We start from the raw sequence: 25,293 nt of genomic DNA on the forward strand, positions 1-25,293 counted from the left end.
TTAGTAGTGAAGAAAGAAACCCATGACTTAGGCCAACTTTTATTTCAATTAAATTCATGACAACTTTATGTACGAAAGGCATTGCTAGATTACAAATAATATATTCTACAATCGGGTACAAGTAGGCTCCTTAGGATCAGAGAAAGAGTTGTAACTGTCATTACAGCAACTCAATGCAGTGAGTTGTTGATTATATTGAATATGTTTTGGTCCTCCAGGAGTGAGTTTGCACAGTCGCCCTCAGCAACGGTTGCCCATCCCCATGGTTATCCTGCCATTCATGAAGCATGGGGACCTTCACACATTTCTGCTCTTGTCCCGCCTTGGAGACGAGCCCTTTGTGAGTGCCCCCTAAACATTTTATACACACTTGTATGCATACTAAAATAGATACATTGAGTGTACAAAACATTAGCAACACATTCCTTAATATTGAGTTGCACCCCCTTTTGCCTTCAGAATAGCCTCAAATTGTCGGGGCATGGACTCCACAAGGTGTTGAAAGCATCCCTCAGGGATGCTGGCCCATGTTGACTCCAATGCGTCCCACAGTTGTGTCCAGTTGGCTGGATGTCCTTTGTGTGGTGGACCGTTCTTGATACACACGGTAAACCGTTGAGCGTGCAGCTTTGCAGTTCTTGTCACACTCAAACCGGTGGGCATGACGCCTACTACCATACCCCGTTCAAAGGCTCTTAACTTTTGTCTTGCCCATTCACCCTCTGAGTGGCACACATACACAATACATGTCTTAATTGTCTCAAGGCTTAAAAATCCTTCTTTAACCGGTCTCCTCCCCTTCATCTACACTGATTTGAAGTGGATTTAACAGGTAACATCAATAAGGGATCATAGCTTTCACCTGGACAGTCTGTCATGGAAAGAGCCGGTGTTACTAATGTTTTGTACGCTCACCCTATAACACCATCTATAATAAATTTCCGCCCAATGTGTGTCCAGAGGACTCAAGGTCTTCTACTGTTACATTTGACAGTTTACATACAGAATGTTTTAAATCATTTCTTTATTTCATGTTATGGAACTAGAGGAAAGACCAGGTTGACCTGTGGGCCCAAATTATTATTTATTTTCATAGTAGACTTTTTGTATAGGTTCAAATCACGTTTTAGCAAAATGTTGCGGTCTCTCCCTTACACAGACCGTGTCACTGCAGATGCTCATACAGTTCATGTTGGACATCGCTCGTGGAATGGCGTACCTGAGCAACAAAAGCATCATACACAGAGATCTGGCTGCGCGCAACTGCATGTGAGAATCTACGAGCACAGTAGAATGTGTCTTTGTCCCAAATGGCACCCTATTCCCTGTAGGGCCCTGGTCAAAACTAGTGTACTAAATGGGGAATATGGCAACATTTGAGACAGCAACCCGTCACTTTACTCTTTCCTAACTGGGACTCCCTCTGATATAGTTTACACTGAATTTACTAGAGCGTTATCTTGCCTGTGGGTTAGTTGTGACCATCTCCTCTCCTTTGTTCATAGGCTTAGTGAAAACCTGACAGTCTGTGTGGCAGACTTTGGGCTGTCAAAGAAAATCTACAGTGGCGACTACTACAGACAAGGATCTGTCTCAAAGCTGCCTGTCAAGTGGATAGCACTGGAGAGCCTTGCTGACAATGTCTACACTACTCAGAGTGATGTGGTATATACAAAGATGGATGCACCCTCATAGTGGTCACAGTACACACAAACTCGTATCTTCAGTTTCTAAATGATGGTGACACTGTAGGGCGGGAATATTTCAGTTCGGGATCCCCATCTTGAAATCCTCTTTGTGAAAAGGATTACATTTGTGTTTTGTAATGCAATTCAATGCATCGTGGATAAGATGTTGATTTTGTTTCCAGACCAATCAATTTAATTTTCGTATATTTAAACGATGTAGTGGCCACAGAAGTTAACTGACTGAGTCCCTGTTTAATAGATATGTTGATTATGTTTTTGGGAACTGTCAATTCCTTATTTTTGCCTTTTTAGTGGCCCCGGAAGTTAATTGACTGACTCCGTTTTCCCCACAGTGGGCATTTGGAGTCACCATGTGGGAGATCATGGCACGGGGACAGACCCCTTATCCCGGGGTGGAGAACTCCGAAATCTATGAGTACCTCATCAAGGGAGAGAGGCTCAAACAGCCACCTGACTGCCGAGACAACATGTGAGTGGTCCACTGGGTCTGATTAGAAAATTCTCTGGCGTTGAAAATCAGCTTGCAAGGCCTTCATCAGAACTGATGGGATCAGTGCTATACTTTTCAAATGACTAAAACAATCTAATTATCATCATTGGTGCCAGATTAATGAAAATGATTTAATCATGAGTTTGTATATTTTACTGCCTATTTAACCAGGTAACTCATTGAGAACACATTACTTTACAATAACAACCTGACAGTACAAGTCCTCTCCCTCTCTTTTCCCAGTTATGAGATCATGCATAGCTGCTGGAGCCCTGTTCCCAAGTGCCGCCCCAGTTTCCTGCACCTGATTGACCAGCTGGAGGGGCTGTGGGCCAGCCTATCCCCTGGGCCTAGCTGCATTAAGGAGGTCCTTCTCTACGTTAACCTGGAGAATGACAAGGGGGAGCAGGGGGCAGGGGCACTGGGTCCAAGGAAGGACCCCTTCTGGTCAGGAATGCCCTCGCAGTGTGTGGGGATGGAGGAGGATGAGAAAGACTGGCTCGTGGTGTCTTCTGGGGCAGCTCTGGCTGTCGGTGGAGACTACCGCTACATCATCGGTCCTACCTGTCATGGCACTGAAGAGGACGGTGGGAGGCAGGGGGACTCGATGGATACCTTGCAGCCAGACGTTAGGGATGAGGAATATGAAGATGCGTTCATTAATGTGTGATTTTACATTTCGACCACCATGCTGCCTCCCCTGCCCTCCTTAACTGACCTTGTGTACAGATCTCAGACTGGCAAGTTGGTTGTGGAGGGTTGGTCACTCACTACTGTCCTCCAGTGAAGTTTCTGAAAACGAATGGATGCTCACCAGCATGACCTAACGGAGCAGAATTGGATTGAAGTTCATATCTCAATGAACTTTTCTACCCATTTTATTTCCAGTTATTCTGTCCTTTGTGTACATTATACTATGACTTCACACCAATACACACACACAATCAGCCTCACTATTACATTGACAAAAAGCGCAGTATATTTTAGATCTTGACTGATACACATTTCTCTTTTCAATGGAAAACTCACTGACCGAGGCATTATTTAGTCTGTAGATATGTACCTTTTGATGTTTTAGGGAATGAATTTATTAACAAATGCTGCCTACTATAGGTATTGAACATTGGCATTTGCTGCTTTGCGAACTTACTCCCTTTCATACCCTAAACTCAATATAATAAGCAGCTCCAGTCCAAAAGCCTCTATTACACTTGTTCTTATTTAACCTTAACATTTTAATGGACCACAACTGAAATAATCATTTAAAGCAGTGGTCACCAATCTGAGTTGAGATTACTTTTGAGTCCAAAAGCAAGACAAGCTCTACCGCTCAGATTTATTTTGTTTTACGTAACCTTTCTGAATTACAGTTCATGTAAGGAAATCAGTCAATGGAAAAAATTAATTATGCCCTAATCTCTGATTTCACATGACTGGGCAGGCTCGCAGCCATGGATGGGCCTGGGAGGGCATAGGCCCACCCATTGGGGAGCCAGGCCCAGTCAATCAGAATTAGTTTTTCCCCACAAAAGGGTTTTATTAGACAGAAATATCCTCAGTTTCATCTGCTGTCCAGGTAGTTGGTCTCAGATGAAGAAGCTGGAAGTGGAGGTCCTGGGCTGGTGTGGATACACGTGATCTGCGGTTGTGAGGCCTGGCAACATTCCTGCAATCAGAATGCCACTTTCAAACTCCCTCAAAACTGTGGCATTGTGTGACAACTGCAGCACAAGGTGCACTCGTGTAATGATCATGCTGTTAAATCAGTTTCTTGATATGCCACACCTGTCAGTTGGATGGATTATCTTGGTTTAAAGAGAAATGCTCAATAACCAGGATGTAAACAAATGTGTGCACAAAATTTGAGAGAAGCTTTGTGCATATGGGACTTTTTTTCAGCTCATGAAACATGGGACACACACTTTACATGTAGAGTTTTTCATTTTTGTTCAGTTTATATTTCAAAATGTGAGGTATGATCACACCAGCAATTGATCAGTTGTATTACTTGTAAGGCACAGCTGAGTGAGCATATATTTGAAATAATAAAAAATAAATCTGGGCTGATGGTGCCTGCATCTGATGGTCAGGCCCAGCTGAGGAAGAGCAGCAGACTGAGGGTCTGCCTCTCAACATCTCCCTTCTCTCCCTTTCCTCCACTGACACTGACCAAATAGGGACAGTCTGCCAGCTGATGGCAAAACTCGAGTCGCACCGCATAATTTCTGCCTCATGCACAAATTCATGTTACTCCTATGAACTATTTTAATAGCATATAAGTGTTGAATAAAAAGGTGTTGAGTAAGAACTTAAACTCACTCAAAAACAGCAGCTCTTTGCTGTAGTCGTTGACAGTCTCTCTAGTCATGGTTTGAAATCTCACAGTATCAACATTGCTGTAGTTTTTTTTTATACAGTGGGGAGAACAAGTATTTGATACACTGCCGATTTTCCTACTTACAAAGCATGTAGAGGTCTAATTTTTATCATAGGTACACTTCAACTGTGAGAGACGGAATCTAAAACAAGAATCCAGAAAATCACATTGTATGATTTAAGTAATTTGCATTTTATTGCATGAAATAAGTATTTGATACATCAGAAAAGCAGAACTTAATATTTGGTACAGAAACCTTTTGTTTGCAAATACAGAGATCATACATTTCCTGTAGTTCTTGACCAGGTTTGCACACACTGCATTTTGGCCCACTCCTCCATACAGACCTTTTCCAGATCCTTCAGGTTTTGGGGCTGTCGCTGGGCAATACGGACTTTCAGCTCCCTGCAAAGATTTTCTATTGGGTTCAGGTCTGGAGAGTGGAGTTTAGACCAAAAAACTATATTTTTGTCTCACCAGACCACATGACCTTCTCCCATTCGTCCTGTGGATCATCCAGATGGTCATTGGCAAACTTCAGACAGGCCTGGACATGTGCTGGCTTGAGCAGGGGGACTTTGCGTGCGCTGCAGGATTTTGATCCATGACGGTGTAGTGTTACAATAATGGTTTTCTTTGAAACTGTGGTCCTAGCTCTCTTCAGGTCATTGACCAGGGCCTGCCGTGTAGTTCTGGGCTGATCCCTCACCTTCCTCATGATCATTGATGCCCCACGAGGTGAGATCTTGCATGGAGACCCAGACCGAGGGTGATTGACCGTCATCTTGAACTTCTTCCATTTTCTAATAATTGCGCCAACAGTTGTTGCCTTCTCACCAAGCTGCTTGCCTATTGTCCTGTAGCCCATCCCAGCCTTGTGCAGGTCTACCATTTTATCCCTGATGTCCTTACACCCTCTCTGGTCTTGGCCATTGTGGAGAGGTTGGAGTCTGTTTTGAGTTTCTGGATAGGTGCAGTTAACAGGTAATGAGTGGAGAACATACGGACTTAAAAATCATACAATGTGATTTTCTGGATGTTTGTTTTAGATTCCGTCTCTCAAAGTTGAAGTGTACCTATGATAAAAAATTACAGACCTCTACATGCTTTGTAAGTAGGAAAACCTGCAAAATCGGCATTGTATCAAATACGTGTTCTCCACTGTATATCTATTTTTTACACTCACTACTTTACTGCAGACACCGATTGGCCAGCGGTAGGCCTATATAGCACTTGATTTGCTCTCCGGGCCGCTGGGAAAGCAGAGTTAGTACCTTCAGACACATGAAATTATTCAAAATGGGAACACTTCACCTTCCCGGCACGCAGGGCAGCTGAATGGGGTGCACCTACCGTCTCACTACTAAAATATTGAATAGGAACGCAAGGCTTTATCGCTGGGTTTTTACAGAAATGTTTGGCGATCGACGAGGAATGCCTTGGATCTTGGACAGTCCATGGCGATGACCGGTTGGTGACCACTGCCTTAAAGGGATACTCCGAGATTTTTGCAACGGCCTTTTTATCTAAACTCAGCAAAAAAAGGAACCTGTTTTTCAGGAACCTGTCTTTCAAATATAATTTGAAAAAAATCCAAATAACTTCACAGATGTTCATTGTAAAGGGTTTAAACACTGTTTTCCATGCTTGTTCAATGAACCATAAACAATTAATGAACATGCACCTGTGGAACGGTCGTTACGACACTTAACAGCTTACAGACGGTAGACAATTAAGGTCACAGTAATGAAAACTTTATTAAGGACACTAAAGAGGCCTTTCTATTGACTCTGAAAAACACCAAAAGAAAGCTGCCCAGGGTCCCTGCTCCTTTGCGTGAACGTGTCTTAGGCATGCTGCAAGGAGGCATGAGGACTGCAGATGTGGCTAGGGCAATAAATTGCAATGTCTGTACTGTGAGACGCCTAAGACGGCACTAAGGGGGGACAGGACGGACAGCTGATCGTCCTCGCAGTGGCAGACCACATTTAACACCTGCATAGGAACGGTACATCTGAACATCACACCTGCGGGACAGGTACAGAATGGCAACAACTTCCCGAGTTACACCAGGAATGCACAATCCCTCCATCAGTGCTCAGACTGTCCGCAATAGGCTGAGCGAGGCTGGACTGAGGGCTTATAGGCCTGTTGTAAGGCAGGTCCTCACCAGACATCAATGTCGCCTATGGGAACAAACCCACCGTTGCTGGACCAGACAGGACTGGCAAAAAGTGCTCTTCACTGACGAGTCGTGGTTTGGTCTCACTAGGGGTGATGGTCTGATTCGTGTTTATTGTCGAAGGAATGAGTGTTACACAGAGGCCTGTACTTTGGAGCGGGAACGATTTGGAGGTGGAGGGTCCATCATGGTCTGGGGCGGTCTGGCAAATCTGGTACAGTCCACGAGGAGATGCACTGCAGTACTTAATGCAGCTGGTGGCCACACCAGATACTGACTGTTACTTTTGTTCAGGGACACATTATTCAATTTCTGTTAGTCACATGTCTGTGGAACTTGTTCAGTTTATGTCTGTTGTTGAATCTTATGTTCATACAAATATTTACACGTTAAGTTTTCTGAAAATAAACGCAGTTGACAGTGAGAGGACGTTTACTTTTTTTGCTGAGTTTACTTCCCCAGAGTCCGATGAAATCATGGATACCATTTTTATGTCGGTGCATGCTGTTTGAAGGAAGTTTCTAACTAGTGTTAGCGCAATGACTTGAAATCATAGGAGATACCCATAGACTTCCAGTCATTGCGCTAATGCTAGTTAGCATTGGCTCACAAAACTGCCTCCAACTTCCTTCATACTGGACACGGAGACATAAAAATGGTATCAACAACCTTCCTGACTCTGGAAAGTAGATAAAGACCTCATTGCCAAAATCCCAAAGTATCCCTTTACAATTTTTGTGAATTAGTTATTTTGAAGAGTACCATTGAGTATTTATGAAACAGGATAATATGCAGAAGGTTGTGTATGTATTCAATAACTAATTTTACCAGTGTGAATATGGATATGATCTGTTAAGACATTAGCCTGATAAAATGGGAGTCTGTCATTCACTGATGCTCAAAATGCTTACAGAGACACCTTTTGATTTTGCTTATAGGCTATGGGATATCAGGGGACATGTTTCTAATATGTATATTTTCTATGTAGTTTTTGTATATTGTTATAAAATCATTTCCATAGATACAACCCAAATCATTAAAAACAGTGACTTATGAAGCTGATGCTTTGTGATACTCTGACCAGTCCATCCTTACCAGCCTGTGCCTAGTTGTTTTTAGATTTGTACATAAAGCTACAATGTAATTCTCACCTCAAGTGTAAGTAAATAAAAAGGGTTGGTTGTTTCATCATCGTATGGTATATTTAAGCAATAAGGTTGAGGGGGTGTGGTATATGGCCACAATACCATGGCTACGGGCTGTTTTTACGCACGAGGCAAGTGCTAGGACACATCCGTTTGTCGTGGTATATTGGCCATATCACAAACCCCCGAGGTGCCTTATTACTATTATAAACTGATTACCAACATAATTAGAGAAGTAAAAATAAATGTTTTGTCATACCCATCGTATAAGGTCTGATATACCACGTCTTTCAGCCAATCAGCATTCAGGGCTGGAACCACCCGGATTAAAATTGTCTTTATACCTTCCGGGAAAGCTTGGAACTCCAACACTCACCCTCAGCCTAACTTCTATGTGCCCCAGCTGATCTGGATAAATGTAGTTAGTTAGTTTATTGTAAATTCTCACATACAGTTTTCATGCAGTAAAGTGATTGTATTTAAAAAAAAACATGACTGCTGTGATGGAAACAGGAAGTTTCGGTACAATTTCATAAATGCAGACAGAATTTGTTTGTTCGTTCGACATGGTGGGATCTTTTTGTGTCTGTAAAATTAATTATGCGAGAAATAGCAGTAGAAACAACTTTAAGCGCAAATATTGATATGATAACCATCATATTGAAGTAAACTTGGGATTCACGCGATGATATGATATGGTGTGTGATCCTCCCACTACGACTTGGGAAACCATGTAGTGTGTATTAGACTACAGATTATTATTAATTTCACAGGGTAGTGAAAGTCCACGGTGATCTTGATCCTCCTTTTCCAACAAATATTGAGGGTCTTACTCTGATTGATACTTGACTGCCAGTTGACAAAAAAATATTCAGGATTGTTGGCTAGAGCACACGTACCAAGACCAGAGTAGGCACATTTGCTATTTAACACAAAATAATCCGTAGAGTTAAATGTGATGGAATCACAGATTTTTATTGGGTACATGAAAAAGTAAAACAATGTGTGCGTTATGTAATACTCATAGCACACATTTTTCAAGTCGGTGGCGGAAGCACACCAATGGTTGGAAAATGCACTTATTTTTGTGTGTGGATTATTTTACATTTTCGCATGAAAATCTGTCTCCAATTGGATGGAAACCTAGCTATTGAGATTAGTATTTTATCCCAATCCCTCCAGACACACAGAGTGGACAGGACATGGTCAGCCTGGAGCAGTTTAGAGATAAAGTGCCTTGCTCAAAGATACAACTGCCAGGAGATGGCATGAAGGATTTGATATCTGGCACCCCCCAATTGCTGGCTCATATCCTGACAGATTTCCCTGACAGACCCAGGATTCGATCCTGCCTCTAACTGCTATCCCATATAAATCCTTAATAAATTCATAATATATTTGCAAATGACTGAAATCTGCTGATGTGCCCTTGAGCAAGGCCTGTAACCCTAATTGCTCCAGTAAGTTGCTCTAGAGGGTCTGCTAAATGACTAAAATGTAAATGCATATTTCCTGTCATGTCATGGGGCCCCCATTGATTGTGTTATGTTTGAATCACTCAGATAGCTTATACCTTGTTCTTATACTATGGCAAAATTTGTAGAAACCGTAAAATTTTCTCTCAACCCCACGCATATTTTGAACATGTAGAATTGTAGCTTGCTTGCCCCCCCCCCACGCTAACATACCTACCGCTGCTGAAAAGAATCTTAGGGAAACACTACATTTCAACTGCTTCGAATTTAGTATAACTGACTTTTAGGTGCAGTTTGATTGCCATCTTAAGTGGCGGTCCAATTCACAAACGTTGCCCCCTGGGCCCTCGATTTAGCTCGAGGAAGCTAGTGAAGAATTTAGGCTGTATTCCATACACTTAAAAGACACACCAGTTTAATGCAAACTGTAGTCGTATCAAACTCCGGTGGCAGCGAAGTGTCAAACGTAATCAACAGGGACTGCATTTTCGGCATGTAAGACATAATAACGCTAGTTTGCTAAAACACACACATACATATATATATATATATATATAGATGACACTGACTTTAGCGTTGGCAAATTGGAATGACGCTCAAATGGTCTTAGTCTCGTAGTCAGGAGCCTATACAACACACATAGCTAGCTTCATAAACATGTATTGGAATACTGAAATCTATTGGAATAATTGACAAACTATACATCTAGCTTGCTAGCTATATGGGTAACTGTAGCTAGCTACATTAGCTTGCTAGGTACATTAATAGCTTGAGGTTGGTTGCTTTTAAGCCGAACTTCAAGATTTCTACCAAGGACGTTGCCTCTTCGACAATCACTCTCCCCGGCTTGGGCAAGGTACATTTGAGGTAGCTACACTCGTATGTGATGGTGTAAAACGTCATTCAAGGGCTAAAGGTTTTGGAACGAGGGCTGTCTAATTTGCGTTTGGACTGCAGCCAAGTCTTCTTACATCGTCTGACTAGCTACGGATTATTCCCCTAACTATCCGGCTCCCCAACCCTGCACTTTAGAGGATCCTACCCTATATACATAGACATGGAATCACTGGCCACTTTAATAATGGAACACTAGTCACTTTAATGTTTATATACTGCTTTAGTCATCTCATATGTATATACTGTATTATATTCTACTGTATTTAGTCCATGCCCCCGACATTGCTCGTCCTAATATTTATATTTTTCTTAATTCCATTATTTTACCTGTAGATGTGTGAATTGTTAGATACTAACGTTACTGCACTGTTGGAGCCAGGAACACAAGCATCTCGCTACACCCGCAAAACATCTGCTAAATATGTGTATGTGACCAATGAATTTTGATTTGAAAACACCGAGTCGAAATGCAATTACAGCCAAGTCGCAGGTAAATTCTTGTATTGACAGTTTCAATCTGGTTAGAGCTGGTTGGCAAGCACATGTCCCCCGAATAAGCATGCCCACAAGCTTTGTCTGTCGTTACGTGTACAGTCGACATGTTCAACTTTGATTATATTTATACCCCAACCTTCTGTCTTCGTTGGAAGGCCACCTACCAAAAAGCGGGGAGTTTCAAATCTCCACATGGCGGCGTTCCGTACCACCTCAGCAGGCATGTTCTCCCTCCGTTTTGAATCATGTGACACGAAGGCGCTGAGTCTGCGCAGAATGACCTGAACGTGCATCCGCGGAGCTGTGACGTCTTTTTACAGCACGCATGATTCTTCCAGATGGGAGATGCGAGGTACTGTATATTATGCTTTCAATTGAGGAAAAGGAAGGGATTACACAAGGAATCGACGACCACCATCGCATATTTTGATCCATTAAAATGTGCAAAAGGTAATCCATGTGCTTAGTGAGGCACATGATCCCGTCGAGAAAGACTAGGTTGATATTGCAAGCTCCAAGTATTCTCTTTCTAGTCTGAGGATGTGGCCACCATGTTGACTTGGGAATCAGGCGCCATTGAATTCGATCGTGTTGTTGGCAAGGCTTAAGTGCTTAGGCCTTGCAGGCCCAAGCCACGTTTTTAGTCTCCGCAGTGCATGGCATCGAGGCCATTTTCAAAGAAGGATTTCTACTTATAAGTAAAGGATAGAGGACATACTATTCGTGCCACAACTTGGTGTTGTCAACAAACACCACAATGTATGCGATTACGGTGCGCCGGCAATACAGTAGGTCCACCAGGATCATGTTTGTTTACCAGGGTTGTCTCGTATGGTAATGCAAAATGGCCGCCGGGAGTTCTTTGATTTCACGATATTGTCGCTGTCTTTTAGAAATGGACACGCTTTGTGTCAGTAGCATACGTACACGGTAGTTATTCGAGATGTCCTATAAAACGTTTTCTCTATAACATTAGAAGGTTCAAGTACCCTACAGTAGGCTGTTATTTCATAATTGACCCTGAAACGAATTGTTCAAGTAAGTCGACGACATGTTTGTTAGTGTGTCCATTTTCGATCAAAACATCACATTTCCTGTGAACAATATGATTTTGTCTTATTTTTCAGTCCACGTGAGGGAGGCTAAATTATATTCAATAGTAGCCTAGGCAGCCATGCTTGGGCGCTGGACCTGCACTATGGTCTAGGATTCCTCGTACATAAAGCATCCTCCATTCATATGTGCACTGTCTTAATAAAACACTATTTTCCAACACCATTTTATGATTTTCGGACGTTAAGCTAAGGTTGTGCAACATAAGATGTCTGAAAATGGTGATGCAAAATTGTGTTTTATTAGAGATGTACTTTGCCAACTAAACCTCCGACTTTGGGCTGGATGTGTCATTGTAGGTCATACATGCATAATCTATTACCAAATAACTGTTTTACCTCAATAAGCAATGAAATCCATAGTTTGAATGCGACTTTTCTTGAAGCTGTACCATGCCATTTTCCCTACATTTCCCGCATTTGAGTGACTGCTAGTAAGAGGCCTACCCAGTGTTATCCAGTGAGGTACACAGCAGAGAGAGAGAGGGAGCCCTCAATGACATGGTGCGCATATCTGCATATGTGATGTAGTATGCAATTTTTGGGGACCACTTTTGTCTCGTGAGTGCTACGTCCAGAACTACTAACTACTAGAGTATTTATGAAACACAGATGGATAGCGGGGTACTTCTAGTGGCCAAAAGGCCATTTTAGCATGGCTTCCACCATTTTGCTAGGGATCGGCTGCCTAGGCTACTTCAATAATAGGCCTACATATTTTTATTTTTACCAGGCAAGTCAGTTAATAAGAACAAATTCATATTTTCAATGACTGCCTAGTGGGTTAACTGTTCAGGGGCAGAACAACAGATTTGTATCATGTCAGCCCGGGGGTTTGAACTTCCAACCTTCTGGTTACTAGTCCAAAGCTCTAACCACTAGGCTACCCTGCCGCCCTATACCCTATAGCCAATCAATTTCCTTAGCTATCAGTAGTAAACTGGGAGTTTAATTAAATGCATGTTCATGTGTTATTGTTTTGATGATTAAATTACAAGACTGATTGATCTCCAGTTCTTTGATGTGATTCTTTTTTGTGTTTAACTTTATTGTTCATTATCTATTGATACATTTTGGTATGTATTTATTCATAGTTGCATAATGTCCAAATATCTGACTCATGCATTTTTATACTATGCTGTAATTTAGCTTAGTAGTCATCATTTGTAATTAATTTGTCGTATTTCCAAAGTAAGCAAATGTTTTGAGAAATGTGGGTAAAACTGTGATTTCTCAACTGTTAGAATTTTTATTTTTTTGCCATTCTAATATTTGACCTAAATAGCCTCCACACCGTTAAAGGCCGATAGGGCTGGGCGATATTGCAAATGAATGTTTTTGCATGAGAATAAAGGTTTTTGTTATTTTTTGTTTTTATGGGCCTTCATGTCCACTTGTTCTCTTGCATTTTGGGTCTCGTCTCCCTCCTAACAATGGGGGTCATTGGGCACAAGACGGGAAGGCAGGCTCATAGAAATGCATTGGCCTTCTTTTGGGCAGATTTTTTAGCGAGCGTGAATCCTCTCGTGTTGTTTCTATCTCTCTGGTTTACAAACACACCAAGCCCCTCCCCCTGCCTCACGCCAACAAAGTTGAAAGATCACATCTTCCTCTCTGGCAAGCGGTTTCACCTCGCTATTTGAGTTTTGGCATGCTGAGGTTCTGTATTGTAGTCTGTCAGCCATGTTAAGGGAACAACTCGGGACAGTGACAGGAGATGTTATGCATAACAAATGTGAAACTAGGTAATGTGTATTGTGTACACATTTGCATCACCATTTCACATTTGTTATGCATAACATAACATCCCCTTTCACGGTCCCTCTAACTGTCCTGAGTTGTTCCCTTAACATGGCTGACATAGATTACTATACAGAACCTCAGCATGCCTCAACTACCCAAATTGCGTGCAGATCATACACTACTAAAACGAGAGTATCAACCAACATTGGTTCTGGAAAATGAATGTTCAATTTGTCGCGCACGGCATTGGTACCACGTACCGTTATCTGTATTTTAGTCAGTCTTATACTAGCTGTCTAGTCTGTGTTTTTAGAAATGTGCAATAAGCATAAAACACAATTATATAAGGAATTGGCAACTCTTCATTCTGAGAAATAAGGTAGGCCACTTGATTTCAGCACCTGAAAATAGTGGACAGGCTAACATGCTTTTCAAATAGTTGGAGGCAGACAGAAGGGTGTGTTCATAACAATTAAACGGTTCACCCTTGTTAGCTAGCAAATAGATCCTATTTGGCTCAATTTGAAATGTAAAGATTAGCTGGCTAATCACTAGCACGTGGGCTTGAGGTTGTTGAGACCTGTGTTAATTTTCTAAAGCCTTAATGCCTGCTACAATAAGTTAGTCATTATTAGTGAATGTGTATTATGCATGGTTCTAGTTAAATTTGTAACAACAAAGGTCTTTTTCATAGACCTGAAAGCCAGATCAGTTATTGCAAAAAAGGAAGTTAAACAATTTTGATGAAATAATTATATTATTAGGTGGTTTTATGGTCGTGGGAGGCTCATATTTATCCTAGGTATAACAATCCCTGGATTAATTGACATGCACATATCTGTATATATGCGATGTAGTACACCATTTTTGGGGATCACTTTTGGCTCGTGAGTGCTACGTTCAGACCTGCTGGCTAAAAAGTATAAAAAAGTACCGGAGACTCTTTTTAGACGGTACCACAGAGACGGATAGAGTGGGACTTCTAGTGGCCAAAAGGCTGTTTTAGCATGGGCAGAGCCATTGAAGGCTTCCACCATTTTAATGTAGTCAACTGGGTGGGACTTCCAACTTCATTGGCTGATCCCTCGGTCATGTCGAACCGTGTCCAAGGCTTATATTTATCCTAGGTATAACTTCACAAACCCTGGATTCATTCGATTATTGCTGTCTGTCTGTACTGCAGTGTATTTTATCTTTAATTGTACAACAACGCTTATTATTTAGAGAGAACATTTAAAAAATCTAGATATACAGTGCCTTCTGAAAGTATTCAGATCCCCTGACTTATTCCTTTATTTTGTTTGTTTACAGGCTTATTCTAAAATGTATTAAATTGTTTCCCCCTCATTAATCTACACACAATAACCCATAATGACAAAGCAAAAACGGGTTTATATACATTTTTTGCTCATGGGGGAAATAAAATTGAAATATGACATTTTCATAATTTTTCAGACCCTTTACTCAGTACTTTGTTGAAGTACCTCTTTGGCAGCGATTACAGCCTCAAGTCTTCTTGGGTAGGCTTGAGGCTGCAGATCTTCTCAAGATCTGTCAGGTTGGATGGGGAGCATTGCTGCACAGTTATTTTAAGGTCTCTTCAGAAATGTTCGATCAGGTTCAAGTCCAGGCTCTGGCTGGGCCACTCAAGGTCATTGGGACTTGTCCCGAAGCAACTCCTGCATTGTCTCGGTTGTGTGCTTATGGTCATGTCCTGTTGGAAGGTGAGCCTTCGCCCCAGTCTGAGGTCCTGAACTCTGGAGCAGGTTTTCATCAAGGATCTCTCTGTACTTTGCTCCGTTCATCTTTGCCCGCGATCCTGACTAGTCTCCCAGTCCCTGCCACTGAAAAATATCCCCACAGCATGATGCTGCCACCACCATGTTTCATGGTGCCAGGTTTCCTCCAGATGTGACGCTTGGCATTCAGACCAAAGAGTTCAATCTTGGTTTCATTAGACTAGAGAATCTTGTTTTAGGTGCCATTTGGCAAACTCCAAGTGGGCTGTGCCTTTTTACTGAGGAGTGGCTTCCGTCTGGCCACTCTACCATAAAGGCCTGATTGGTGGTGCAGAGATGGGAGAACCTTCCAGAAGGACAACCATCTCCACAGAGGAACTCTAGAGCTCTGTCAGAGTGACCATCGGGTTCTTGGTCACCTCCCTGATCAAGGCCCTTCTCAAATGACTACTCAGTTTGGCCGTGCGGTCAGCTTTAGAAAGAGTCTTGGTGGTTCAAAACTTCTTCCATTTAAGAATGATGGAGGCCACTGTGTTCTTGCGGCCCTTCAATGTTGCAGACATTTTCTTTGGTACCCTTCCCCAGATCTGTGCTTTGACACAGTCCTGTCGCGGAGCTCTACGGACAATTCCTTTAACCTCATGGCTTTGTTTTTACTCTGACAAGCACTGTCAACTGTGGGACCTTATATAGACAGATGTGCATGCCTTTCTGAATTATGTCCAATAATTTAATTTACCAAAGATGGTCAATGGAAACAGGATGCACCTGAGCTCAATTTCGAGGCTCATTGCAAAGGGTTAGAATACTTGTGTAAAAAAATAAAAGTTTTTTATTTTTAATATATTTGCAAACATTCCTAAACCTGTTTTTGCTTTGTCATTATGGGGTATTGTGTGTAGATTGCTGAGGATTTCAATTTTATTCAATCCATTTTAAAATAAGGTTGTAACGTAACATAAGGCACTGTACTTCTTCCTTTCTGCCCTGGGGAATGTTATAGTTCCTCTCAAAGCTTAAAGGGATATTTTGTGATTTTTGCAATGAACCCGTTTATCAGGTGGACTCATAGATACCATTTTTATGTCTCTGCCTCCATTCTGAAGGAAGTTTGAGGTAGTTTTGCCAGCCAGCTCTAACTAGCATTAGTGTAAGGGCTGGACGTCTATGATAACAGCTAGCATGCCAGAATACTCTAGAGATCTGTCAATGTAAGGTAGCAGTATGAGGTAATTTGGCTAGCTAGAGAATTGGTAATAGCCTGGTATACTCATTTGCTAATTGTTTTCCGCTCTTATTGTTAATGTGGATTGGGCTTTTGATGTCAGATATTCATGATTATATCTTTATCATGCTAAATCACTTTATTTTTGTTTTAGGATGCAGAATGAAGAAATGGACAGACAGATGTAAGAGGGCGTCCTGCCCTCGAAAAAGACCGTGACAAGTTCATGGCCGCCAACAACAAGAAGAAGAAAATAATGGTTCTTAATGAGGAGGGGGCAGCTGCGCCCATGGCACTGCAATCGACTGCCTCTCCCCCTGACCTAGTTGGTGCCCTAAAAACAGGGCAGGCAAGTGGAGTTGTAGCCAATGAGGAAGCAAATATTGCAGCAACATCCACTCCAGGCTCTGCAATGGGTGTTGCTCTTACAATGAACTCCACTGTCATTTCTAATAACCAACCAGAGAATTTACCACCAGAGAGCACCCGCAGAGGTATCAAGGTGATGTTGGACAGCAACAACATGTGGAATGAGTTCTTCAGATGCAAAACCGAGATGATAGTAACCAAACAAGGCCGGAGAATGTTCCCTTATTGCCGCTTTCGCATCTCTGGTTTGGATCCCTTCCAGAAGTACAATCTGCTCATGGATATCAACCCAGCGGATAACAAACGTTACAAGTGGACTGGGCAAAATTGGAAAATGAGTGGAAAGGCAGAAGCCCATATGCTGAGACGGATCTTCATCCACCCAGACTCTCCATCTTCTGGTCACCAATGGATGCAGAACCCAGTTTCATTCTACAAGCTTAAGCTCACTGACAACACCATGGACCAGGAGGGTAATGTAATTTTGCACCCAATGCACCGGTACTTACCGCACCTCCATGTGGTCTCAGCTGAAATGCCTACGGAGGATATTCAGCTCAATGGGCATGACGTAATAACCTTCACCTTTCCCCAGACTGAGTTCTTTGCTGTAACAGCCTACCAGAACTTACGCATGTCTCAGTTTAAAGCAGACTTCAACCCTTTTGCAAGTGGACCCTCTTGGGCTCTAAAGCTGAAAACGAGTCCCTCCAATGATTCGAAGAAGAATGAAACCAGCTCTCCCAATGAACTCAAGCCTTTGAAAGGCTTGAATGGCCTGAAATCTTTAATGGCTGCAAAACACAGCTCTAAAGACACTTCAGCAGTAGATAAAGGACTCCCCAGCGCGGATGCTCAAAATGTTACACCTGCAGGCAGTGAAACCAGATCTCCCAGTGAGCTCAAGCCTGTGAAAGGCCTCAGTGGCCTGAAGGCTTTGATGGCAAAACGCAACTCTAAAGACACTTCAGCAGTAGATCAAGGACTCCTCATTCCAAATGCTCAAAATGTCACCCTTACATTTGGTGACAAATCTGAGGTCAACAGCCATCGACCCAGCTCCATGCTGAAATCAAGTCCCTCCAATGAGATGAAGAAAGACCCCAGCAAATCTCCCAATGAGCTCAAGTCTGTGAAAAGCCTGAATAATCTTAAGTATTTGATGGGGAAACGCACTTCTAAAGATACTTTTACAGCAGGTCAAGGACTTTTCTCTTCCGATACTCAAAATGTTATGCTTGCAGAAAGTGACAAGTCCAGGGTCAAAATAAGTCCCTCAAATGAGTTGAAAAAAGACCACACCAGATCTAACAATGAACTCAAGCCTGTGAAAAGCCTGAATAACCTGAAGTCTTTGATGGCAAAACACAACTCTAAAGACACTTCCTCACTAGATCAAAGAGTCCTCAGCGCAGATACTCAAAATGTTTCACTTGCTGACAATGACAAGTCCTGGGTCAACTCTATTGGGCCCAGCTACTGCACTCCAAAGTTGATATCAAGTCCCTCCAATGAGTTGAAAAAAGTAGAAACCACATCTCAGAAGGAATTCAACCCTCTTAGAAATAATCTGAGGTCTTTGATGGCAAAGCGCAACTTTAAAGACACTTCAGCGGTAGATCAAGGACTCCTCAGCTCTCATGCTCAAAATGTTACACTTGGAGAATCTGACAAGTCAAGTGTTAATGATCATGCACCCAGCTCTAGCAAGAAATCAAGTCCCTCCAAGATGAAGAAAGATGAAACCATATCTCCCAAGGTGCGCAAGCCTGTGAAAAATACCCGAAAGTCTTTGCGCGGAAAACGCAACATCCTGAAGACTTCAGTAGCAGATCAAGGACTCACTACCCCCGATGCTCAAACTGCTACAGTTGCAGACAGTGAAAAGTCAGTCTGCAAGAAAGAGTCCACTGATCAAAGTTCCTGGTAAGTTCTCAAGTTCAGTAAGCTGCATGTTAGCTATTTACTTTAAAATGCACTTCTAATCTTTTGCATTTATCTTTTGAACAGTACAATAGGTCCTCCCCAAAGTAACTTCACTGAGCTGATTCGGGAGTGTCATCTGAAAATAAGAAGGTGCAATGTGGAGATACCCAATACAGCTTGCAATGTTGAGCAAACAGACACTAAGGGCATGGTTGCCAAAGGCACAGTTGTGGAAGTAGCTGTGAATTACAATTTTTCCCAGATTCCTGACGTGTTGTCGAAAACTATTACAATGGTGGGACCCCAGGATAATGGGAATACGATTGACAGTGAAAAGGACCACCTCTGTTCATCTCAGTCCCAGGAACCTGTGAAGACCCCTGTGTCTATCAATGACCATTCAGCAGATAAAGTTGAAAGCAGTCAAAAGGCTTCCCAAAGCTCCTCAGGGAGCTCTGAAGCAAAAAGGACAGGTTCTGATGAACAGCAGCAGGGAAAGGCTAAACCACACAAACGACCTGAACCTGTGCCTTTGCCCCTGCTTGCACTCTACCTTCAACAGTTGAAGTCGAAATCCAGACCTTTTAGGACCAAACCAAAATCTCCTTTGCCTTCTACTTCAGCCCCATCTTCTGCTGTTCTAACTACTGACCCTACTGGCCCAGCCACTGACCCTACTGGTCCAGCAATGGTCCCCACTGGATATGCTGTTCTTCCAGCCAGTGATTCTGTAGTTCGAGCCACTGACCCCACTGGGCAAACCACAGACTATGCTGGTGTACCCACTGATATTTCAGTCCCAAACACAGATTTTTTGGTTCCTGCCACAGACTCATTGTTACCAGAAGCCGACCCAGTATCACTTACTGCTGATCAGTCGTTACTTGTCGCTGAACCTACCTTATCCATTACACTATCATCCCCCACTCCACCCCTCATGTCGCCATTTCCTGACCCATTGTTACCAGCCCCCGACTCATTAATACCAGCCCCTGCCTTGTCATCCCATGCCCAAGAACTGCCATCCTCTGTACATGTCACATTGAACCTACCGGCTGACCTATCATCACTTACCTCTGACCACCCCTCAAATGCCCCTGCGCTGTCATCAACAGCTAGTGTTGCCACTTTGAAACCTGAGTGTACCCCATCGTTATTATCCCCTGGCCCTTCACTAGGTGGCTTTGAGCCATCATCACCTGCATCATTACCAGATCTTGATCCCCCTTTACCTTCCCCTGTTCAATTGAAGCTGGTCCCAGCCCCATCCGTACCTGTACCTACCTCGTCATTCCCAGCCCTTGAACAATTACCGTCCCCAAACCTTTTTGTACTCTCCTCTGAACTTTCAGCACATGCATCACTGTTAGCACTACCTGCCCCTGATCCTTTTTTAACAACACCCTTTATCCCATTGTTGCCTTCCGCTCACCTTAACCCATTACCCTTTGAGGCAGTCTCATTTTCATCTAACTCTCACCCTGGCTCACTTGCTCTGGACCCTGGCTTATCCTCACCTCCCCTGGACCCCGCCTCATCATTTCAAGTCAATTATGAACCATTAACACGCCCTTCTACACCGTCTCCACTCCCATTCCAGTTATCTCCCTTTTCATCGTTAGGTCCCGACCCATTGTCACCAACCCCTTCACTTGCCGACCTCACTCACTTTTTCTCAATCTCTGATGAACTTGAGATGACGGAAGACTTTCCAAGCAGTGAGGCGGTTCCTGTCCTATGTCCTCATGTCCCAACTTTAATTACCCCTAGTGTACCAGTTGGTTCTACTCTACCAGTTGGTTCTAGTCAGCCAACCCAGAGCATTAAACCCCAGAGATCTAAGAAGAGATCTAGGACAGGAGTGAAATCTGCCAAGAGTGATCCACTCCCAGTGATTGGGGGACCCACAGATGTCACCATGCAGCCCAACCTGGAGGAAGTTGAGGAGCAGCTGTTCGTTTCTTTCACATCCAAGGTAACACATAGATTGTTAAATGTATTTCCATCTGTCAGCATTTTTGGTAACACTTTACTTGCATTCACAACACCTTTATGAAACTGTTTACAACCCCGTTGAGTGTTACAGGTCATTCATAACAACCTTCGTACCACAATTATACACAAGTGTTGTCCTAAGAACACATGTTTTTGGTTTATCTTGGCAGAGAACAATATGTAAGTCTTAACATGACAATTACAATTGGTGCTTTGGCCAGAACTTGATCCAGGCCAGGTACACTCTTTACACCAGATCCACCTTCTCCCGGATATTGTCAAAGAAAAGTTTGTCATTAAATTGGATAATTCCAAGGGCTGTTTACTCAGTGGCATCCTGCCAAATTGAGAGATCACAAGAGAAGATGCACAACGCTCACTGTCACTAACTGTTGACCCTTTGCTACTCCAAACCTGTTATGCGAAAGGGGTTCTGAATTCCTTATGTATACCCCCTTCAAGTAAAGTGTTACCGTTATTTCATGTTGTGCCACCTGTGTTTCCTCGGTTCTTGTTTAAGAGGCAAGTAGATCATTAACAAGGAAATCATTGCTTTGGTTATATTTGTTATAAAGTGAATAAAGGAAAGTTTTTAAAATTTGTTTTCAACAGTCCACACTTTATTTAAAAAAAAATGCAATACAGTACAATATAAAACAGCATACAATTTAATACAGCATATTATAAGCTGTACAATAAGACAAATGGGCTTATACGTGCTCATAACAAGTAACAAAGCATTCACTATATCTATTGGTTTCAAGTAAAGTGTCACATGTTTAATTATTTGCACACTGTATATAGATGTTTCTATTGTGTTATTGACGACTTTTGTCTATCCCATGTGTAACTGTGTTGTTTTTGTCGCACTGCTTGGCTTTATCTTGTCCAGGTCGCAGTTGTAAATGATAACTTGATCTCAACTGGCCTACCTGGTTAAATAAAGGTGAAATAAAATGTAAAAAGTAAAGTGTTATAAATTACAGGAAGCACTTGAAGTCCATCTAGGAGAGCCTGCATTTCGTGAGCCGATAACCGCACAACCTGAGAAAACCCCTGAGGCGAAAGAGAATGGTACAGAAAACAACAATTTGATCCATCATGTTCCCAAGCTGCTGTTATGTGACATCTATTAAACTATGTGTCTTTCAGTCGGAGGATCTGAAACCACAGAGGAAAGAATAGCTGCTTTCGAGAAGGTTCTTTTGGACGATCTGAAGGTTATGAAGCATCGGCAGGTCATTCATCCTGTGCTGCAAGAAGGTAACACCAAAATAAATGGCAGTGTATGACAAGAGTATTTACTATTTATTTTTCGACAACTTACTTGCACACTAGCATGGGTAATGTCCCACTTTGCTTTTCATGACAGTGTTCCTGTCATCTTTAATGCTACTCATGATGGTAGAATGCTTTTTCATGATGCATAGTCTACGCTTGAAGATCGCTTATGTGTCATCTGTCTTCCTTGAAGTTGGACTGAAGATGAGCTTACTGGATCCCACTCTGGTCATCGACCTGCAATACTTAGGCGTCCGTCTACCTCTACCGCCACCCATGCTATGTTTAGGACCGAGCACTGCAGGATTGGCATCTCCGAGTTAGTAGTCGTTTGTTATCAGAGTTTCTGTTTTGGCCAAATGGTTGAGAGTATTTGTTCAGTAACCCGTTTAGGGTTTTATGAGGAGAAGTTAATACATATTAAAAGGAGACATTGTTAATTGTTATACCTTTCCCCCCCAGGTGGTTCAGTTCCCTTTGTTTCCAGGACGGGCAAGACAACAGACTTCACCCAAATCAAAGGCTGGAGAGATAAGATTGTCCCTTCAGACTCCTCAGCATCCGCCAAGCCTGACGGTATAATATTTACATAAGAATCCTTATTTTCTGATTCGATTAGCTACTCCTTTGTCGGAAATATTGAATGATGCTTTAATGGTGACAAAACAAGAAGAGGGGATACAGACTGTTTATTCTTGACGTTTTAGCTCCGACCGGAGAATGTGAGTGGAGTTAAGCGGCTCCATGTCCTTTCCACACTCACAGGGGGGAAAAAACTCCTGCTCCAAATTTGCTCCCATTCATTAAAATCACAATTTAACCAACACCCATTTTTGTGACTACGTGGAACTACCAATTGGTTTTTAACTATTGAAACCAAACCATATGGATTTGAATGAAAAGTATTTGAGTAAACATGAAAAGGTGAATGTAAGAAGCTAACATTATTTTTTAAATAGGCTACATGTCATATTAAACAGCATGTAAACACTCTAAATCAGTCAGGAGCCAGACAGGGACCCTAAGAAGGAATGTCAATGAATTATTAAGGCTATGTTATTTCAATTATTTCAAGACTATAACCTACAAAGAAATACATTGTGAAGCATTTGCGAGTGTGACACAATAGGCCGCTATGGACATAAAGTGCTCAGTATTTAAACAACATTTCGTTGTATTAAATCATTATAGTCTATAAATTGCGCATATAGACTGTGACTTAGAATTAAATACAAATTAAATGAAAAATGACTTATTACTGCCTTTTGAATTCATTTTTAGAAACAAGTTTGACCAGTCTGTGGATTCAGGCTCATGTGATGGTGCCTGGACAGCCGGCTAGCAGCGGAGAATACCCTCTCCACACTTGCAGAGCCACTGGGGATGCTAAACACCCTTTTGGCCAGGCTGGGCAGAGATGCATAGTTTTAGTTGGATTTTTTCTATAGGTATGCCTAAAGTTTTTTTAGGCAAAATAACCCAATCAAAACGGAAAGCTCATTGAACGTGGGAATATGCCAGGCGTAAAGAGGCCAAAATCAATTATGGCCTATTGTATAGATAACAAAATGAACCAAACGTTTAAGAGATCTGATTTTAGTTTATCATGACTTTGCTACAATGACACACTTAGTTATCTACCCACCTCGTTCCTTTCTTTTAGCATGTGCACGTAGTAAGTACACCATCATACTTTTGGGATAAGTGTCTTTACAGATTCCACAATGATTCTTTTTATGTGGATGTTTGATGTAGCCAGCGTGTAACAACTTCCATATTCTGTGTGTAGAACAATGGCATCCGGTCTGTAACCTAACAGTTTAGCAGGTGACATCCAATCCTTACAATTAAGTAGATAATCCCTCTCTCTTTGTAAGTTTCCTTGTTTTAGAACCTGTGTATTTTATCAGATTCTTTATGAAAATATTTATAGAACTCCATGACGGTAGCTAAAGCAAGGGCTTTTAGCAGCACACAAGTAGCCTACAAATGCATGCTGGGGCGGGCATGCTCGAGCTTGTGACGGGAGCGCCACTGGAGTGAAATTGGAGTGGGCGAGAAGGCCGACTCTCCAGCCTTTGGGAATCTCGCTCCACACTCCAGTCAAATTGGGCACTCTCCTTTTCTCGCTCTGTTCACATACTCTGGCTATGATGTCTTGAGAACGGCCTTACATTAACCAGTGTCTGCAATATCCCATCTTCTTGTTTTTACTCTAGTTTGTAGCCCAATAGGCTTTAAAGATGGCCCGAGTTCAGATGTGGTCCCGAAGAACCTGTCAGCCTTCTGCAGTGACATGTTGGATGAGTATCTGGCTAACGAAGGCAAACTCATCGACGAGCGAGCTGCCAGTTTCACCCAGACCACCGTCGTCACCCCTGTGACCTACCAGCTGCCCACCAAGAGCACCAGCTACGTCCGAACCCTGGACAGTGTGCTGAAGAAACAGGCACCGGCACCTTCTACCACCTTTGTCCCCCCATCCAAAAAAAACAGACTGCCCCTCGCATCCAAAGGACCTAAAAAATCTGAGAAATCTGAAAAAAGGCAACAGAAACAACGCTCAAAGCAGAGCAGAACTAAACCAACTTCTGCGCCAACACCATTACAAATTGCGCCGCCGCCATTGATGGATCACGCAGCCCCGGCCATTGCCCACGACGACACAATTAAAACTGTGAAAAGGACTAAGAGGAAGCCGAGGGTCAAGACTCCTCCACCAGCGCAAAACTCTGTTGTGTCGAGGCCAGAGGTAGAAGAGCCACCCCCCCCTGACCTGGCTCCTGTGGAGGGCGAGTCCGAGCCAGAGTCTGCCGCTGCTGAGACCAAGGTTGTTGTTCCTGGGTTGACCAAGGCCTTTCTCAGACAGAGGGAGCTGGAGGACGGGGTTGTCTGGGAGGGCAAGCATCAGACCTGTATCACAGAGGACAGGGCAACAGTCGCCCTCACCTCGCTCTTCACTTCAACGGTAAGATCAGTTGCACCCATACACCATTACATCTGCTATTTGACTCATTTGTTGGGGTCTGACATGATGGAGCATAGACATTTTGGAGCACATTAATAGCTTCAATCTTATTTTGTGAGTGTTTAAACCAGCTCTACAATGGTATCCCTGAGAAATGAGCCATAC

At 42.6% G+C, this 25,293-nt stretch overlaps 2 protein-coding genes and 1 long non-coding RNA gene across 4 annotated transcripts in view; 2 read left to right on the plus strand and 1 right to left on the minus strand.

The window, feature by feature from the left end:
* LOC115145983 (tyrosine-protein kinase receptor TYRO3-like) overlaps nucleotides 1–7,944 on the plus strand; it is a 32,653-nt gene extending 24,709 nt beyond the window's left edge. Inside the window, exons 15-19 of the mRNA XM_029687713.2 lie at nucleotides 219–340; nucleotides 1,160–1,269; nucleotides 1,506–1,665; nucleotides 2,042–2,178; nucleotides 2,443–7,944. Coding sequence (XP_029543573.2) covers nucleotides 219–340; nucleotides 1,160–1,269; nucleotides 1,506–1,665; nucleotides 2,042–2,178; nucleotides 2,443–2,869 — 956 coding nt within the window. The 3' untranslated portion in view covers nucleotides 2,870–7,944. The remainder of the gene's footprint in view (nucleotides 1–218; nucleotides 341–1,159; nucleotides 1,270–1,505; nucleotides 1,666–2,041; nucleotides 2,179–2,442) is intronic.
* On the minus strand, nucleotides 26–11,007 carry LOC115145985 (uncharacterized). Its single transcript, XR_010459743.1, has 2 exons — nucleotides 10,935–11,007; nucleotides 26–3,022 (listed from the first exon to the last, which is right to left on the minus strand). It is a non-coding gene; the product is annotated as an uncharacterized LOC115145985 (long non-coding RNA).
* Nucleotides 11,008–11,049: 42 nt separating this feature from the next.
* The window catches only part of mgaa (MAX dimerization protein MGA a), a 37,249-nt gene continuing 23,005 nt past the window's right edge, over nucleotides 11,050–25,293 (plus strand). The window contains exons 1-8 of one of the 2 annotated variants that reach the window (XM_029687712.2): nucleotides 11,050–11,122; nucleotides 16,744–18,884; nucleotides 18,969–20,859; nucleotides 21,866–21,953; nucleotides 22,032–22,142; nucleotides 22,354–22,479; nucleotides 22,623–22,736; nucleotides 24,380–25,128. In XM_029687712.2, coding sequence (XP_029543572.2) covers nucleotides 16,816–18,884; nucleotides 18,969–20,859; nucleotides 21,866–21,953; nucleotides 22,032–22,142; nucleotides 22,354–22,479; nucleotides 22,623–22,736; nucleotides 24,380–25,128 — 5,148 coding nt within the window. In that variant the 5' untranslated portion in view covers nucleotides 11,050–11,122; nucleotides 16,744–16,815. Of the gene's footprint in view, nucleotides 11,221–16,743; nucleotides 18,885–18,968; nucleotides 20,860–21,865; nucleotides 21,954–22,031; nucleotides 22,143–22,353; nucleotides 22,480–22,622; nucleotides 22,737–24,379; nucleotides 25,129–25,293 lie in introns of both variants that reach the window. The other variant, XM_029687711.2, reaches the window with a different exon arrangement.

This window comes from Oncorhynchus nerka, linkage group LG18 (genome assembly GCF_034236695.1).
Source record: "Oncorhynchus nerka isolate Pitt River linkage group LG18, Oner_Uvic_2.0, whole genome shotgun sequence".
NCBI classification, from domain to species: Eukaryota; Metazoa; Chordata; class Actinopteri; order Salmoniformes; family Salmonidae; genus Oncorhynchus; species Oncorhynchus nerka.